General features: G+C 34.2%; 1 protein-coding gene across 3 annotated transcripts in view; it reads left to right on the top strand.

Moving 5' to 3' along the window:
• CSMD3 (CUB and Sushi multiple domains 3) overlaps nt 1-18,063 on the top strand; it is a 1,171,099-nt gene that overhangs the window by 474,926 nt on the left and 678,110 nt on the right. For all 3 annotated transcript variants that reach the window (XM_063079089.1, XM_063079088.1, XM_063079087.1), the window contains one exon: nt 17,861-17,985. In XM_063079089.1, the coding sequence (XP_062935159.1) occupies nt 17,861-17,985 (125 nt within the window). The remainder of the gene's footprint in view (nt 1-17,860; nt 17,986-18,063) is intronic.

Raw genomic sequence — 18,063 nt, 5'->3', positions numbered from 1 at the left:
TGTGGCATCTAAAAAAGTTGATCTTACAGAATTATAGTGTAGAATTGTGATTACCAGGGGCTGAGTTGGCTAGTGATGAGTGTGGTTAGGCAGATATTGGTCAGAGGTTATGAAATTTCAGTTAGGAGGAATAAGTTCAAGAAACTTAGGTACAACATGGCAACTCTAGTTAAAATATGTGTATTGTAATCTTATCAAATGCTAAGAGAGTGGATGTAAAGTTTTCTTGCCAGAAAAATGATGTTTGTGTGAAGTAATGCATTATCTGATTCAGCTAGATTTAGTCCTTCCACAATGTATATATATTTTGAAACAATATGTTGTACATTGTAGATACATATAATTGTATTTGTCAATTTAAAAATATATATATACATTTAGCTCATTTTCACTTGGAGCCCTTTCTGGTAAACTGTTAAACCAGTAGCTGTCTCCTTCCTGTTACGAAGATGTCAGATTAAATCTAATGGTCCCAAAGAGTTGTTCTCTGACCATTCAAGCTGGTTCTCATTCTGTCACTCATATATCATTTCTACATAATACTTGTTATCTAATATTTTTTATATGTTTGCAGTCTCTGTGCTGATTTTTGGTCTGATGGCTCTCAAACTCATTTCTAGACCCACCCTGCTCTGCTGTCTATCATGTGGGAGTTAGGGAGTGAGTATTGTAGCTTGAGTTTCCCAAGCTTCGTGCTGACTTTGGCCATTCAGATATACTAGCAGGAAACTAAAGATATAAACATGGTAATCCAGGACTTATCTCTTTCTTTCTCTCTGCCTTGTTGGCTCTTGCTCTGGAACAAGGTAGACTGACAAAGACTGTCGTGTGTTTTAAGCAAGTGAATCGATCCCCTAAGTTCCAGTTTCCATGTCGTCCTTTTAAGTTTATCAGCTCTATTACTAACTTTAACCAGTTTCATGTATTAAGTTTCCTCACTTGGAAAGGTCGAGTGTGATTTCTGCTTTCCATTTGGACCTTGATTGATAGCGTTTGGTTTTTCCCACTACAATGTGAATTCCATGAAAAAAAGAACCTGTTATTTTTTGTTCACCTATTTATACTCACACTTAGTGTAGTTTATAAAATAAGACATTTTTTTTTGCCTAACTCCAGAAATAAAGATAGGTGAAGCTAGAATAATGAGTTCAAACTATTCAATAGTATCCAAAATAAACTTTTATCAATATGTGTATTGGAATTATGGAGATCTCATATTAGATAAAATTTTCCAGTGGTTTTCTAAGTTGGCCTGATATTCATTTTATACATACCTGTTTCCAAGGTACTTAGTATTAAAGGTGAAAGGGGAGGACAGACAATAAAATTGGGATCAGTCTAAAGACATTACAACATTCATTCAATTTAATGAACATTTATTGAATGCCTGCAATGTGCCAGGCAGTGTGCCAATTGCTACAGATACAAACATAGAAAGGGAGCTTTCAACGGTATGAAAAAAAAAGCAGAAATAAAAAAATCTAATACACTGCGATAAGTGCAATTATATGAATATATCTAACATATAGAGAAGTAGATGATTTACTCTTTGAGGGTTGTAAGGAGGAGGAGCAGAAAAGTCACTGAGACGAGGTGACACTACACAGTGTTATGGAAATGAATAGAAGTGTTCCAGATAGACAAGAAGAGTAGGAAGAGATGCTTTCAGGATGCGGGCAGAGCACATGTGGTGACACAGAATGCTAAAGCAATATATTATATTTAGGGATAGTTCGATATTGCTGAATGTAAAGTGCAAAGTGGGACAATAGATAAAGCTCAACCAGGAGATTGTCAAGTAGACAAGGAAATGAGATACATTCCTAATTGAAGAGACAATACCATGATTTGTGCTTTATTCTGCAAATGTCATGTAATTTAAAACAAAATCAAAAGAGAAAGGCAGAGTGGTATGTTGGTATATTCTAAGGTAACTTCTAAGCTCTTTTACATAAATTATTGTAAGAAAATACTCAATGGAAATTACACAAATAAAGGTTTATTTTGCTCAAATAACTGGAAGTCCAAGAGAAGTACTTTCTGGCATCTATTCAGTTTCTCAGCAAAACTGGTGGGGACTGAGCCTCTTTGATTTTTTTAAATCTTTTTTAATCATCATGATCAACATATCAGTTTGGAGTCTTGTGCTGATTATCTGATAAAGGTAAAATGGCTGCTCTTACTCCAGGTATCAAGCCCGCATTCCATAAAGGAAGAGGAACTAAAGGCAAAGAGTTTTATTTTATTTTATTTTATTTTTGAGGCCTGTATTTTTGTTCAAGGAGGAAAGTCTCAGCCTACTTCCATTCATTGGCTAAAAACTGTTGACATGTGCACCCTTAGAGCAATCAATGTCTGAGCAAAATGAGTTCAACATAACAGGTTTAGACTAATCATAAGTCTACCTTGGGACTGGCATGGAAATTAGGAATATGAAGTCATGTCTTGAATAAGTTAAGGTTTGGTTTGAGTGGTAGGGTATAACTATTGGAAGGAAATAGAGACTATCAGAGTCAGACAGCATAAAATGCTCTTATGATCTAGACTTAATTTTGTTCTCTAATTTTATATATCACAAATCCTTTATCCTCATTTGTTCCACTTTCATTTTCAACTCCCACTTGCACACACATGCATATATACCCAGGCCAAATAGACTACTCATATTCAATTATTGTGACTCCCGAAATTTATCATGCTAGTAACCCCAGAGAATTTTATATGCTGCTTTCATAACCTAGAATGCCTTTCTTCTTATTCTTTGCTTGGCTATCTCTGTTCACCCCTCAGTATTAAGCTCAGGTTTCACAGTCCCAACTAATTTTTGTTAGTTGCCTTTCCTTTTTTCATAGCAACCTCCACATTTAAAATATGGTACTGCAATTTATTTTTCCTATTCGTCTCCCCCTGTATGTCCATAAACATGAAAGGAGAGTTTCATGTCATCTTTAAATATTGCGTCTTCATTGCATAGGTCATAACAAGTATCAAAGATTGTAATAATCATGGTCTGCAAGCTTTTAATTTTGTTGGACCTGCATAGTATTTAAAGAAAGAAATCTTTTTTAAATATGAACAACTTTAATCCAGCATATAAATTTCACTATCTAATTTTTGGCCTTGATTGTAAGACATCTGAGCTTGTAACTACTACATAAACTCTCAATTAATGACATGAAAGAATGAATAAATGTTTGCAAGTTAGTCGGTGAATAAATGGATGTCTGGAAGGATGGCTTGGTATGTGTTTGGGGTAGGGGGAGCAGGTAGATTGTTGGGGTGGAGGTGGGTGCACAGATTGTAGAAGATAAGGTAGAAGAGAGGAAGCATCCAGACCATGGTAACACTAAATTTCTAACTTGAGGATCTTAAATTTTATCCAGAAAGCATTATGTAACCTTAGTAGAACTTTTGACATGATATCTAATAATAGCTATTATTTCTAAAATATATTTAAAAAGATACTTGTTCTGATGCTAAACGTGCATAATCCATACCCACAGCTAACCACTGAGTCATTCATTCTTAAACCTCATTATTTATTGGCATTATCTAAAAACCTCAGTATAAAAATTCAGTTTCTTGGACTTCACCTTTAGACATATGAGGTGTGGTCAAAATGTATGAATACATTTTGTAATTATTCTTTGTATACCCTTTCCCAATCTCCCCCAGCCCCTCTCTACCTACCCCGCACCCATAGTACCCACAGATTTGTGATTTGTTCTCACCTTCTGAAAGTTCAACGGATTGTTGTGGTCTTGTCTTTTCTTTCTTTTCTTCCTTCCTTCCTCCCTTCCTTCCTTCCATCTGTCTTTCTTTTCTTCTTTCTTAGCATCCATTTATGAGTGAGAATATGCAGTATTTCTATTTCTGTGTCTGGTTTATTTCACTTAATATAATTTTGAAGACATCCAGGGGATTACAGTGCTGATGGCCACTGAGACACATTTTAAAAAATACTGCTATGCAAAAAGAATTATATTATGAATCAACTTTAAAATGGACTTATAATTTGGAATATAATGTTTTAGCACAAGAAGTTGCCAGTTTTTTGGATCACAGTGCCTTGCGTGTCTCAGTAACTTTTTCAAGGTTTTCAGGCTCAGAGGAATACCTAACACTTCTGTTTATTAAGTATTTGTGTCTAAGTAACTTAAGAATTTATGCTTTGTGTTCTAATAACTTAGCACTTTTGTGCACTGAACAGCTTCTCAAACAAACAAACTTCTGCACAGCAAAGGAACAAATCAACAGAGCATAAAGACAATCTACAGAATGGGCGAAAATATTTGCAAACTACGCATCCAACAAGGGATTAATATCCAGAATATATAAGGAACTCAAACAACTTCACAGTAAAAAAATCTAATAATCCAATTAAATAATGGGCAAAGAAGCTGAATAGACATTTTTCAAAGGAAAACATACAAATGGCCAACAGGTACATGAAAAAATGCTCAGCCTCAAGAATTGCAAATCAAAACCACATTGAGATATTATCTCACCCCAGTTAGGCTGGCCACTATTAAAAAGACAAAGAATAGCAAATGATGATGAGGATGTGGAGAAAGGGGAACTTTTCTACACTGTTCGTGGAACTGTAAAATAGTACAGCTATTATGGAAAACATTATGGAGGCTTCTCAAACAACTACAGATGGAAGTACCATACAATCCAGTAGTCCCATGTCTGGGTATGTACCCAGAGGAGTGGAAATCATCATGTCAAAGGGATATCTGCACTCCTATGTTCACCACAGCTCTATTTACAGTAGTCAAAATATGGAACCAACCTAAATGTCTATTGATGGATGACTGGATAAGGAAAATGTGTTATATATACACAATGGAATACTACTCAGCCATAAAAAAGAATGAAATTCTGACATTTGCAGCAACATGGATGAGCCTGGAGAGAATTATGTTAAGTGAAATAAGCCAGACAGAGAAAGAGAAATACTGCATATTCTCACTCATAAATGGATGATAAGAAAAAAGGAAAGAAAGATAGATGAAAGAAAGAAAGAAAAGACCACAACAATACACTGAACTTTCAGAAGGTGAGAACAAATCACAAATTTATGGTTACTAGGGGTATGGGGAGAGGTAGAGAGGGGCTGGAGGAAGATTGGGTAAGGGGCACAAAGAATAATTACAATGTATAATAATTAATATGCTAATAATATTGATTTGGTCATCACATACTATATAAAAATAGTGATAGTCAACGCTGTACCCATAAATATGTACAAATAAAAATAATTTAAAAAAAAACAAAAAAACAAATCAGATTATCAGATTCAGTGTCACCACCCTCATTTCCTGTTCCACAGTAAAATGGTGTGATACTTGCATTTTATTACAGCAATCACTGAAAACCCAGCATTACAAAGAGATGTCATTGAAAGGAATATAGTAGTTTGATATTGAAACTGTGACCTACCACATGCTAGTAGTTTGCACGATTCGTGACAGATGTCTGTGTTTCCTGTAAGTTCCCTTCAGCAACTGGACGTGCTCAGCACAATTTAGGAATTGCAATTTTAGCCAGTAAGGAAAGGAGGGAAAAACTACAATAAAAATGGGTGGTGGGACTTAATTTTTTTAGTAAGACCCTTGCATGAACCAGCTGTTCCCCCATCCATTGCCCAAACATGGTATTTGTAAATAATGGTATTTGTAAATAGATGTATAGCATAGATCTCTCCAGGATCTGCCCCATGCCTGAATCTGAATTAGCATGCCTTATTCTAGTGTTTTCTTTCAGTCATGTACTCAGCAAATACCTCCTGTGTACCTACTTATGTAGCAGACCCAAGCTAGACCCTGGACATAGTAGATAAAAGGATAAGCAAGACATAATTCTTTCCTTGGAGAGTTCACAGTCTTCAGCTTGTATTTCAGTGACTCCTAAAAGGTTGCTGCTGATCTGCCCAGCCCTTTAGCACACCTCTGCATGCCTGTCTACTCTCTGTGGGGTGTGCTTTCCTCCATCGGATGCCAGTATTGTCTTTTAGATTTCCCTAAGCTACAAACCTTGTACTCCAAGGCAAAATTATCTTTAGCCCCTCACTAGTGCATACTCTTGAAGCTCACTAAGTTTGACATACCAGGTCCCAATTTGACCATAACATTTTCCGGATTCTTTAAAAAGTAAAACAATGTGATTTTTGTCACAGTAATTTCTCAAATTTTAATAACTTTAAGGTAGCAGTTTACTGATTAATTTTGACTTGCACAGAAATCATTACATAGAACTCTTCTCTGATCTGTGATTCAGAGGATCAGAGTATAATGCACTCTTCCTATGTCTCTGGTTTTGTGCATTATGGTCTCCAACTGACCTAGTGGTTGATTGAGAGATAGTGAAGAGGTAGTGGAAATATGACAGATATAGGACCTTGTCTTCCCTAACAATCATGGTAAAATATATTGTAATACTCGGCAGAGATGCAATCAAAAACTTGAGTTATTCATTGTATGTCATTGTTTACCTCTGTAAAATGATTGATTTATTTTTCTTTTAAGTTAACGGGATCTCTAGCCCAATTCTAAATAACAAAGATATTCTTTACCATCATATGCTACTTAATAATTTTATACAACTATCTATTTTCTTAGAAACTTCCTGAATTTTGTAGATGGGATAAAAATCTCAGAGGTTAGCTCCAGGTCACTCCTTACTGCCCAATGCCCTATTTGATTTTAGAAAGCTGACACTGAAATTTGCCAAACATTTAGTGAAGCACTATTTCTTGGTTTTAGTTTTAGTTTTCATTTTTATTTGAAAGTTATTTTTAATACAAGGGGAGACATTCATTACAAAGTTATTTTAATTAGCATAATTATAATTTTTGTGATGTAACAAAGTCATTATGTTAAATAAGAACAATTTAAAAGTGAGACACCCCTAACTTCTCTGTTAGACCCTTTTTATTTATTAAAGAGGCACGACGACATACAAACATGATAATGTGTTCGAGGTGTATTTGTTTTGGCCAATTTACTTTAATAAAAAGCAGATTGATTCATAGAATGCTACAGCTAGAATGCACCTAGAGATAATGTACTCCAATTTATTCAAAATTTTCCTCCATGGTTATAATGCTGATAAATTGAATGTGAGAAAATGAGTTTATTTTATATTATAGGCTTAATATGGCAATAGCAACTTAACATGCCAAATTTGAATTAATGAAATATGCAATAATTTATTATTCATTGTCAGCATCTTCATTCAAGATGTAAATATTAAGTGTGGGTAGTCAATGTTCAATCTAAGCAGTCTTTCCAATTTATAAAACATTGAGCAGTTCACAGTGAGGTAGGGCTTTATGCACCAGTCTTTGCACTTTAAATATCACCCACTAGTGCCTTATGGGTTATTCTTGAGTATTTGTATTTCTTTGGAGAGAGAATAAATGACATTGACTGGTAACAGCTACAGAAGTAGATCAAATGGAAATTTATACAGGAAAGCACTTTGTAAACTAGAATGCCCTATTCAAATATTAATTTTTAAATAATTTATAACATTGTATGTCACGATTCTCACTCAGTTCATCTTTGCTTGTGGAATGTTTTCTTACTCTGAATTGGATTTGACTTTATTTAAATTTCCACTTCAGTTGGTTTACTTCTATATGACAGCTGATCTCTGTCAACAGTCTGTATCTGCCAACAGTTATTTTTTTATTTATTTATTTTTTTACTATTAATGGTCTCCTGATATCAAAATTTGATAACTTAAGCTTTGAGAACTGACAAATAGGGGTATCCTCATTGTATTATTTAGTTTACTGCTGTCTAATAGGAATTCTTCACTTATTATGTAAAAATACTGTTCTTTTCTAGGATGAAGATCTATTTTTAAAATGCTTAATTAAGATACAAAGTCTGACCTAGTGATGTCAGTTATAAGACATAAAACAAAACAAAACAAAACAAAAAACAAAGTACACAGAGACAAGAATTTATCTCATAGACTCCAGAAAAATAAATATCATTGTATAAAGGTTTTTTTTTCATAATTTTACTAACTTATGGGGATGGGAGGAGGAAAGTGGAATAGCAATGGATTGAGTTAGAATTAACGTGGCAAGGATGTAATGTTAACCTTTCCTCATTTTATGGCTATGCCTACATAAGACATATTTTGTGGGTATTTCTACGTGTGAAATTCAAAACTGCACGTTGTGGAATCTATTAGGAAGGTTACCAATCTAAACACATAGTATTAAATCTTTTCAGACCTTAGTTTTCATACTAATTTTATTTTACATTTTGCTTTGCAAGGATTAAATAATCAGATTCTGATTCCTAATCTCATCAATCACTCTATTTTCTATGATTGTAGCAACAAAAATGATGCCAAACATAGCTTTTCAATTAATACTACTTGAAAGGTTTATTATTCTCAAATTATTTTAACTCTTTATCTCTAAAAAGTATTTTGTCCTAGGAAAAAAAGGTTTTCTTTAAGCTTTTAAATAAATATATTTTGTCACGTTTTGTATACAGTGATTTTTTTTGATATTGTCATGTTACTTTGTAACCCATTTTATTAGTAAACCTCAAAAGCACTATTTACTAATTTGTTTCCTTTTTTTCATCAAAGGATATCATTATCCTTCTATGTGCCTTTCTCTTACTTACTTTATTTATTTATTTATGTATTTATTTTTTAATTTTATTTTATTTTGTCAATATACAATGTGGTTGATTATTGTAGCCTATTACCAAAACCTCCCTCGGTCCTCCCTCTCCCCCATCCCTCCCAACAATGGCCTTTCTGTTTGCTTGTCATATCGACTTCAAGGAATTGTAATTGTTGTGTCTTCTTCCCTCCCCTCCACCTGGTTTTTTTTGTGTGTATTTATTTATTTATTTTTAGCTCCCACAAATAAGTGAGAACATGTGATATTTCTTTTTCTGTGCCTGACTCGTTTCACTTAATATAATTCTCTCTAGGTCCATCCATGTTGTTGCAAATGGGAGTATTTCATTCGTTTTTATACCTGAGTAGTATTCCATTGTGTAGATGTACCACATTTTCCGTATCCACCCATCTGATGATGGACATTTGGGCTGGTTCCAACTCTTAGCTATTGCAAATAGAGCTGCAATGAACATTGGAGAACAGGTATACCTTCAACTTGATGATTTCCATTCCTCTGGGTATATTCTCAGCAGTGGGATAGCTGGGTCATATGGTAGATATATCTGCAATTGTTCGAGGAACCTCCATACCATTTTCCATAGAGGATGCACCATTTTGCAGTCCCACCAGCAGTGTATGAGGGCTCCTTTTCCTCCGCAACCTTGTCAGCATTTATAATTCACAGTCTTTTGTATTATTAGCCATCTTAACTGGCGTGAGATGGTATCTCAGTGTGGTTTTGATTTGCATTTCCCGAATGCTGAGTGATGTTGAGCATTTTTTCATGTGTCTGTTGGCCATTCATATAACTTCCTTTGAGAAATGCCTATTTAGCTCTTTTGCCCATTTTTTAATTGGGTTACTTGATTTTTTTCTTGTAAAGTTGTTTCAGTTCCTTGTATATTCTGGTTAATAATCCTTTGTCAGATGTATATTTTGCAAATACTTTCTCCCACTTTGCTGGTTGTCTTTTAACTCTGTTAATTGTTTCTTTTGCTGTGCAGAAGCTTTTTAGTTTGATATAATCCTGTTTATTTTTCCTTTGGTTGCCCACCCTTTTGGGATCATATTCATGAAGTCTGTGCCCAGTCCTACTTCCTGAAGTGTTTCTCCTATGTATTATTTCAGAAGTTTTATCGTTTCAGGGTGTATATTTAATTCTTCAATCCATTTTGAGTTGATTTTAGTATATGGTGTGCCTTTCTCTATGTGCCTTTCTCTTACTTTATAACAGTTATGGATCTGTGCAATATTTATTATGGAAAAATGCTGTTTTTATCTAGGATTGAAGAGGTATTTAAAATGCTTAATCAAGACACAAAGACTGACGTAATGAATTTTGGATATAAGACATAAAGTAAAACAAACAAAACAAACCTAAAACCAACCAAACAAAAGCACATGGAGACAAGGATTTATCTCATAGACTCAAAAAAGAAATTAAATAAAAGTAAAATCTTTAGTCTTTTTTTTTCATAATTTTTAGGTATAAAAGCAAGGGTTTTTGAGGATTCTTACGACCTTGTTACTGAGACCTCAGAGGTCTGTTTGAGACCACAAAGGTGCCTTTGCTCATTGCTCAATAGCCAATAATTGAGAGACAAGTTGGTGTAAAGAAAGGTAGCCTTTAATCAGGAAGCTGGCAGCCTGGGGAAATGGTGGACTTATGTCTCAAAGACCAATTCTGCCTCTCCCAGGTTTGCAGGAGGGTGTTATAGGGGTCTGTGGTGGAAAGTTGACTCATGGTGACCAAGTGGAGGCATGCAGATATGCTCCAGTGTTTCAGGTAATCATCAAGGAACTTCCCGGGTGGGAGTTGACCAGTGTCATACTTCATTCTCTGAGGGTTCAGTTCCTGTTATTCTCAAATAAGATCAGGTTAGTAAGCTAGTAAAGAATGGCCATCTGAGTTAATAATTTTTCTCTAATTATTTGTGTACAATGTGAGATCAAGTATAATTGTGTCCTGGCAATTAACTGCAGGCTATGTGGTTTGGGTTACAAGAGAGAACGAGTTTTTAAATTCAAAGGTCTAACAACATGGAGTCACTTCTGTTCGGGCTGTTACAAGTTCACCACAATTAATTTTGGATGTTAAATAAAAGGGGTCTATGATAATAATCATTATCATTTTTTCTGAAGGTATGAAATTATAACCCTTTTTTAAACGACTTTGGCTTTTAGCTTGGTTAGCTATTTAACTAATAAAGAGCTGGTTTTTTTTAATGAAAATCTGCATTAACTAATGTGTTTGCCTAGAGCTTTTGTGTTTCTTTCTGAGTAATCTGTTCCTCTTGATGTTGTTTCTTTTTCCAGGATATTCCCTCTTTGGAATTGCTTCATTTTTCGACCTATCGTGTTATGTTTCATAGAAGTATATAAATATAGGAAATAAACCCATAAGAAAAAGGATTTGCTCCTGGTGATTGAATTTAAGCTGAAGTGAAATGAAGTATTGGGGGGGGGGTCAGGGGCAGGTAACATCGTCACCTTCCCAGTATGCTTAAAGTTTACACAAAAGACCAGTTTGGGGAGATTAATAGGGTGGTAGTTAGTTTTAATATTGAGTGATGTAGTGAATGATCTTAAGCATTCCAGAAACCAAGATGTCTAGAAACAATATCCATACTGTTCATAACCAACAGTGTGAAGAAGGCAGTAGGTAAGGAGACTAAAATACGAAGTGTATGAATGCTGAATTGGATTCTCTTAGCATTTAGCATAGTCTTGATTCTGTTGACATGAATTTTATACAGTCAACAAAATGGGCAATACACATAAAAAAACTGTGGTGGTCTTTCATTTTCTTTTGAAGAAAAGTTTTGGTATGAGTTAATCCTTTAAACTATCTAACAGAATTTATCAATATAGTTTAGAATCAGAAACAACATTTTGAAACTATGATCATTTATCATCCCCTTAGGATACATTTTATTAACATTTAATTTCTACAACTTACAAATAAGTGGATTAATACTATCACTTTGACTTCCAGCCTGCAATAAGAGGTTGAATGTTTGAGAGAGGAATAATTAATGGTACAGGTGGAGAAATGGTCTCTCTATAGGAAAGCCAATTGCTCTGTTTTTACAGGAAGGAAAGAAGAGAGAATGTACTTGAATAAGAAAAGAACTAGAATTCTGAAATTAAATTCAAAAAACATGTTAGTAATGTAGAGCTTAAGGTGATTTTTTTTACTTTTTTTTTTGCTAGTCTTCATTTTCAAGTTTTCTATAGTAATCATAAGTCACTTGTGCCATTTTAAAGCACAGAAAAAAATCACATTGTAAAAATTCCCCACTCCAAATCTCATTTTGGTAAAAATAACCTCAAATTTTCTAATGTGCAATTACTTATTTTTGAAATTGTTGGTTTAAATAATTTTAGAGAATCATTTGATTTTCAAAGATATTAAACAAGCATTATTCAGGTCATTTTGGTGTTAGTTATTTTCTGCATGTTTATAATTTTGAATTTTTAATACAAAAATGGTTTGCAGATGCTTTGATTTTTAGATCATCTTTCATATCTGAGTAATTTCTACTTGTATAGGGATAATTTTTAAAAATACTCATCTAGTTTAGAGTTGAATTTCTGCATCTGTCAGGAAATTGTCTGGACCTTTAAATTGACCAAAAAACAATAACTGGAAAACAAAAATACTTCAACATAAATTCACTCTTGGTGGAATGCTCTCAACGTTCTTGGCTCCCTTATTTCTTAGATCCTCTTCTTTGACTCAAGCACAATCATTTGCCCTTCCACAGCTCTATATTTTTTTATTCACATTTCATTTATTTGATTGTAAATAAAATTATAGGCTAGCTATCTTGGATAAAAATAGGTGGAAATTTATATATTTTGATAAATCTTGTATCTTCTTTCACTGACAGCTTTGATGCTATAGTGTGTTTTTGCAATAATAACTATCATTTTTAGAACAATGATTAACAGTTAGACACAGGTTAGCATAATCATGGTGAAGAGCTACACTTGTTTTCCTAACAGTGTCATTGCATTATCATATTCTTGATGATTTGATACTTTCAAATTAAAGATGTCTTCAGTCATTTGTTTTTGAATGTTCTGTCAGCTTGAATAACCTACTAAAGTGAAAGGTTTTATTTAGCTAAGTAGGGTAGGCATCTCTTCAGCAGAGACAGAGAAATTACAGTGGGTACAGCTTGTCTTCCTTTATTGTCACTTCACTGTGGAATACTTTCCTAGAAATATATATATATTATATATATATATATATATAATAAAACTTAGTTATGTTTTCTTTAAATTTGACTCAAATACTAAAACACTTCATTAAATGAAAACACAGTGCATTTACTCAAGACACCCATTTCCTTATTATAAAGCCTGGATTCTTTAAAAAGACTGCTTATGCATTGATTTCTGCCCTCTGTGTGTTGTTTTGCACTTTTGCCTTTTAGTCTAGAATATGTTTAAGTGAAGCTGTGACCCTAGACGGAGATAAGTGCAAGTGCAAATATGAAGGCTTTCCTTCAATAGTAGGGAAGAAATTATTGGCTTTCACAATAGAAATGAATAATTAGAAATATTTATCATATTAGCAGTTTGGATTCTGCTTAAAGAAACTGTCAACTTATTTAAAATGTTATCCCCTGTGGCATGGACAGACCTTTTTAAAAGTTATTATTATTTTTATTTATTTATTTTTTGGTGGCTGGCTAGAATGGGAACCAGATCTCCTTACCTTGGTGTGGATAGACCTTATAAAGCATAGAACAGACCTAGAAAATCTTCTAAATCAGAGGACAACCATGAGCCATATGTCCAAAATGTGATATATGATGCCTTTAAATGGCATCAATTAACTAACATAAAGTAGTATACTAAAGAAGAAAATTGCCTTCCCAGCTACCTGAGAAGACTCCTTTCCTCCTACCTTCTGTATCTGTTCAAAATGAGAAAGGCCAGAGGTATGAGGAAATATAAATTGTAGATAATGGTGTTTGAAATGAAAGGTATTTGTTAGGGAGATAAGGCAGGCAATAAAATTTTGAAAATACAAGCCCTATAAATGGACAAAAATAAGTTTCCTACATCAGAGCTTAAAAATAAGTTATAAGAAGGACATTTTAATGTTCAGACAAATAGAGCAAAACAGATACTCAAAATGACTTTAAAAGACAAGAACTCCCAGGCAGCGAGGACTTCATTTTAACCTGATTAAGAGAAGTAATTGAGTGTCTGATGTATGTTAGGCACTGCATACTTTATAAATAATATTCCATTACGTTATCACAATAAGTGAGAAAGCCAAAGTCTAGGGAGATTGTTATTTTCTCAAAAACTGATAAAGGGCAGTTATCAGTTCTCTGATTCTGAATATATCTCTGATTCTGCAGCTTAAACTGTTAACCACTATAAACTACTTCCCCCAATGTATTAACTGGAGAAAAAAATTGTTGGGATTTTTAATCTTAAGGGGGAAAAAGTACAAAATCTTCAAAGACCATCACTGGCAATCTTCAGAATGGCAGTAAAGCAGGTTAGGTGGTTATTTTTACCAATTGCCTGTCTCTAGGCTAAGTGAATTAATTTTCTGTAATCAAAATAAACAAGCTCAAATACATGTTGCTTAAACAGGGTATCATTTACTATTGGTGAGAAGAGCCTTATTAATCTAGAATATCATAATCATCTATGACAAATACAATGACCTTAACAGTTTATTAATTTATTAAGTTAGTGAGAAAATAGTAACTCCTGTGGACCAGGCCCTACAGTAGTGTTTTTTGTTTTTTGTTTGTTTGTTTGTTTGTTTATTCCCAGTGTTTTGTCATCATTAGTTTCTGACCACTATCTTCCTGGTACAAGTCACCATTGTATCATCTCCATGAGAGCCAGGATTACCGCAATAACTTCTTAACCAAAATCCCTGCTTCTGCCTTTGCATACTTAAATTGTATTTTTCTCTCAACAGATGACGGGATTACTTTAAAACATAAAGTAACATAATGTCATCCACTTGGCTCACAGTCCTAAAATAACGCCCAATTCTCTCAGAATAAAGGTCAAAATCCTTACCATGGCCTACAAAGTTGTTAACAATTTATCTCAACCCCTAATTACTTTTCTTGACTTAATTTCATACACCTCTCTCCTTCAAGTGCCGTGCTCATCATATTTTTCTTTGCTGCTTCTTGAACACAGGAAATGTGTCAACTGATGGGAACTGGGTAGTTGCGGATTATAAAAATATAAATAGCCTTGAGTGAATGTCCTAATCCAAGGATAATTTTGTCCAGTTACAGGTATAATGGATATAACTGAATGCATTAGACTATCTTAGATAGACATTAATAAGAAATAAATCTGCAAGAGATAGCATTTATTTACTCTTTCTCCCTCTCAAAAAATAAACATACATGAGTACATATAAAAACAACTTACTGTATTCTAGGAAATGTTTGGCTGCTTGGAAAACAAAATAGATAAGTGCTTGGAGTTTTTTGAGTGGGATGAGAGAGACAATAAGCAGACAAATAAATATACAATGCATCAGATAGTGTATAGGAAATAACATGGAAGAAGACTATGAATTAGGAACAGCCATTTTATACAGAGTAGTCAAGAAAGGCCTTATAGATAAGATGCCATGTCAGGAGAAACCAGGACAATTCAGAATGTGAGATACATGCACTCCTGAAAAAGGTTTTTCTAGACTGACAAGACGGCAAATATAAAGACCCTGACAGGTGAATTCTTAATATGTTCAAGCCAGAGCAAGGAAGCCAATGTGGCTAAAGAACAGAGATGGAGGGAGAAAGTGTAAAAAATTAGCTCTAAAAATTAGCAGGGGCAAGATCACATAGGCAATTATAAGGGCATTTCCTTTATTCTGAGTGACACAAATACTGGAAGATTTGAAGTAGGACAGTGGTATAATTTGAGCCACCTTTCAAAAACATTGCTCTGGAAACTTCCTGCAATAGATTGCAGGAAGTCAAGAACAGAAAAAAGGAAAAACTAACAACATAGCAGAAAGAACTGTTGCAATAATACAGATGAGAAATATTGGTGACTCAAATCAGGTAAGAGTGAGAAAAGCAAGATTCTGGATTTTAAATTGTTGCCAGCAGGGTTTGCTTGATGGGGTGGATGTGAAATTACATAAGAGAAAAAGATGAGTCAAGAATGACTCCAGAGTTTTTGACTTTAGCAACTAGAATGGAGTTTTCATTTACTGAGATGGAGAAGAAAGAAAAAGCAGAGAATTAGAGAATTGACCATTATATAAATTGAAAGGTTGCTCAAAGTATGGCATAGTCTAAATAAAACTTGTGGGCCGAGCCCGTGGCGCACTTGGTAGAGTGCTGCGCTCCCGCCGCGGGTTCGGATCCTATATAGGACTGACCGGTGCACTCACTGGCTGAGTGCAGGTCACGAAAAAAATAAATAAATAAATAATAAATAAATAAATAAATAAATAAAACTTGGAATCATTAAGAGGTCCAACACACTGAAGATAGTCTCTTTCTTGGTTATTTAGGTGTTTAATTCGTGATAATTCATTGAGTTGTGAATTTTGTTTTACACACTTTTCTCAATGTGTTGTATATTTAAATGAAACAACTTTTTAAAAGGACAGAGAGAGAGAGGAAAAAAAAAAAAATGATTCCAGAAGAGACTAGATTCTAATGCCTAGAATCTTTTCCCTATGCTAACCCTTACCTTGTCCTTTGTCATGCTACTCTTTTAGATCAGGTGTTTTGCCATTTTTAGCCTAGACCAGAGGCAGGCAAGCTTTTTCTATAAAGGGCCAGATTGTAAACCTTATGCTTTGAGCTGTGGAGTCTCCGTGGTAACTACTCAACTCTGTCATTGTAGTATGAAAGAAATCATAGATGAAGCATAAATGAGAGAGAGTGGCTGTGTTCCAATAAGACTTAATTTACAGATGCTGACATTTTAATTTAATATAATTTTTACATTTTAAACATTATTTTCACAACCCTTGAAAAGTATGAAGACCATTTTTAGCTCCTGGGCTGTACAAGAACAGATAATGGGACAGTTTTAGCCTGCAGGACACATTTTGCCAACCCTTGGCCTAGACTATTTGAGTTATTTTCTTACTGCCCTCCCTGTATGTAATTACACTTCCTTGTTAAAAGTCTTTCACACTCTTCCAGAGATATCTTTCTGCAAGACAAATGTGATCATATATTCTCCTGCACGAAAAGCTTAGGGAGTTGAACAGAAGTTGTTCAGGCACAGACTGGGTGAGACGGTGAAAGTAAGGCCCTCTGGGCAGAGGGGGCAGGGAAAGCAATGCAGATAGAAAACAGCATGAAGTGTGCAGACTGTCAACTACTACAGGTGCTGGTCAGGTGTGGCAGTGGGTGAGAGATGAAGTGGAAAAGCTGGTGGGTGGGGACTTACTGCTTAAGGGCTTTTTATGTCACATTGAGAAACCTGAACTTTATTTTTTAGCAGGTAGATTGCTGTTTAAGGATGGTTGGAAAGAAATTGCATGGTCAGGTCAGTTTTTCATTTCAGAGAAACATCCATTACCCCTGGAAATTAAGATTTTTAAAATAGCAATTTTAGTAATTTCGTTTTCAGTGGAGGAACAAAATACAAACTGCAATAGGTTAAATAATAAATGATGGGTAAATTTTAAGTAACCAAATACAGTATGACCTCAACATATGAAAAACAATCAAGACAATTTTGCAGCCCTAAATATGAATAAATATATGCACAGATGTAAGTGTGGATATGCAAAAAATGTGAAAATTCATACACATGTAAATACATGCTAGAGAAGCACTGTAATATGGTATGAACATAAGAACTGGGATTTAAGTAAGGATGTCCACATTTGATTCACATTTACCATTTACTTAGGATGGTAAATTAGTTAATTATTTAACCTTAGTTTTTACCTAATAACAAGATAATTAAACTTGATGATGGCTTTACATTTTTACGTTTCCTACCAACAGTATGCATGCTATTGACTTACATTAGATTCATCTGTTTATGATTTTTATTAAATATTTGAACAAGTGAACTTTCACATTTTGTTTTTCCAGTAAGGTAGTTTTTGTAACTGTGATACATGTTTGACCTGTTGGATGTTGCCAGTGCAACTGGAGTCTAATTATTATATCTTTCTAATCATTTATATCTTTTTAATTCTTTGTTCAATTTTTAGCCTTGGATCAACTGTGCAGTTCTCTTGTGATGAAGATTATGTCCTACAAGGTGCAAAGAGCATCACCTGTCAACGGATAGCTGAAGTCTTTGCTGCTTGGAGTGATCACAGGCCTGTATGTAAAGGTAAAGAAAAGTTTTAAATAAAAATGCTACCTGGACACATTTTAATAGTTTGAACTTTGTTTCCTTGCGTATAAATTG

This window comes from Cynocephalus volans, chromosome 15, assembly GCF_027409185.1.
Source record: "Cynocephalus volans isolate mCynVol1 chromosome 15, mCynVol1.pri, whole genome shotgun sequence".
NCBI classification, from domain to species: Eukaryota; Metazoa; Chordata; class Mammalia; order Dermoptera; family Cynocephalidae; genus Cynocephalus; species Cynocephalus volans.
This window is presented reverse-complemented; position numbering and strand designations above follow the sequence as displayed.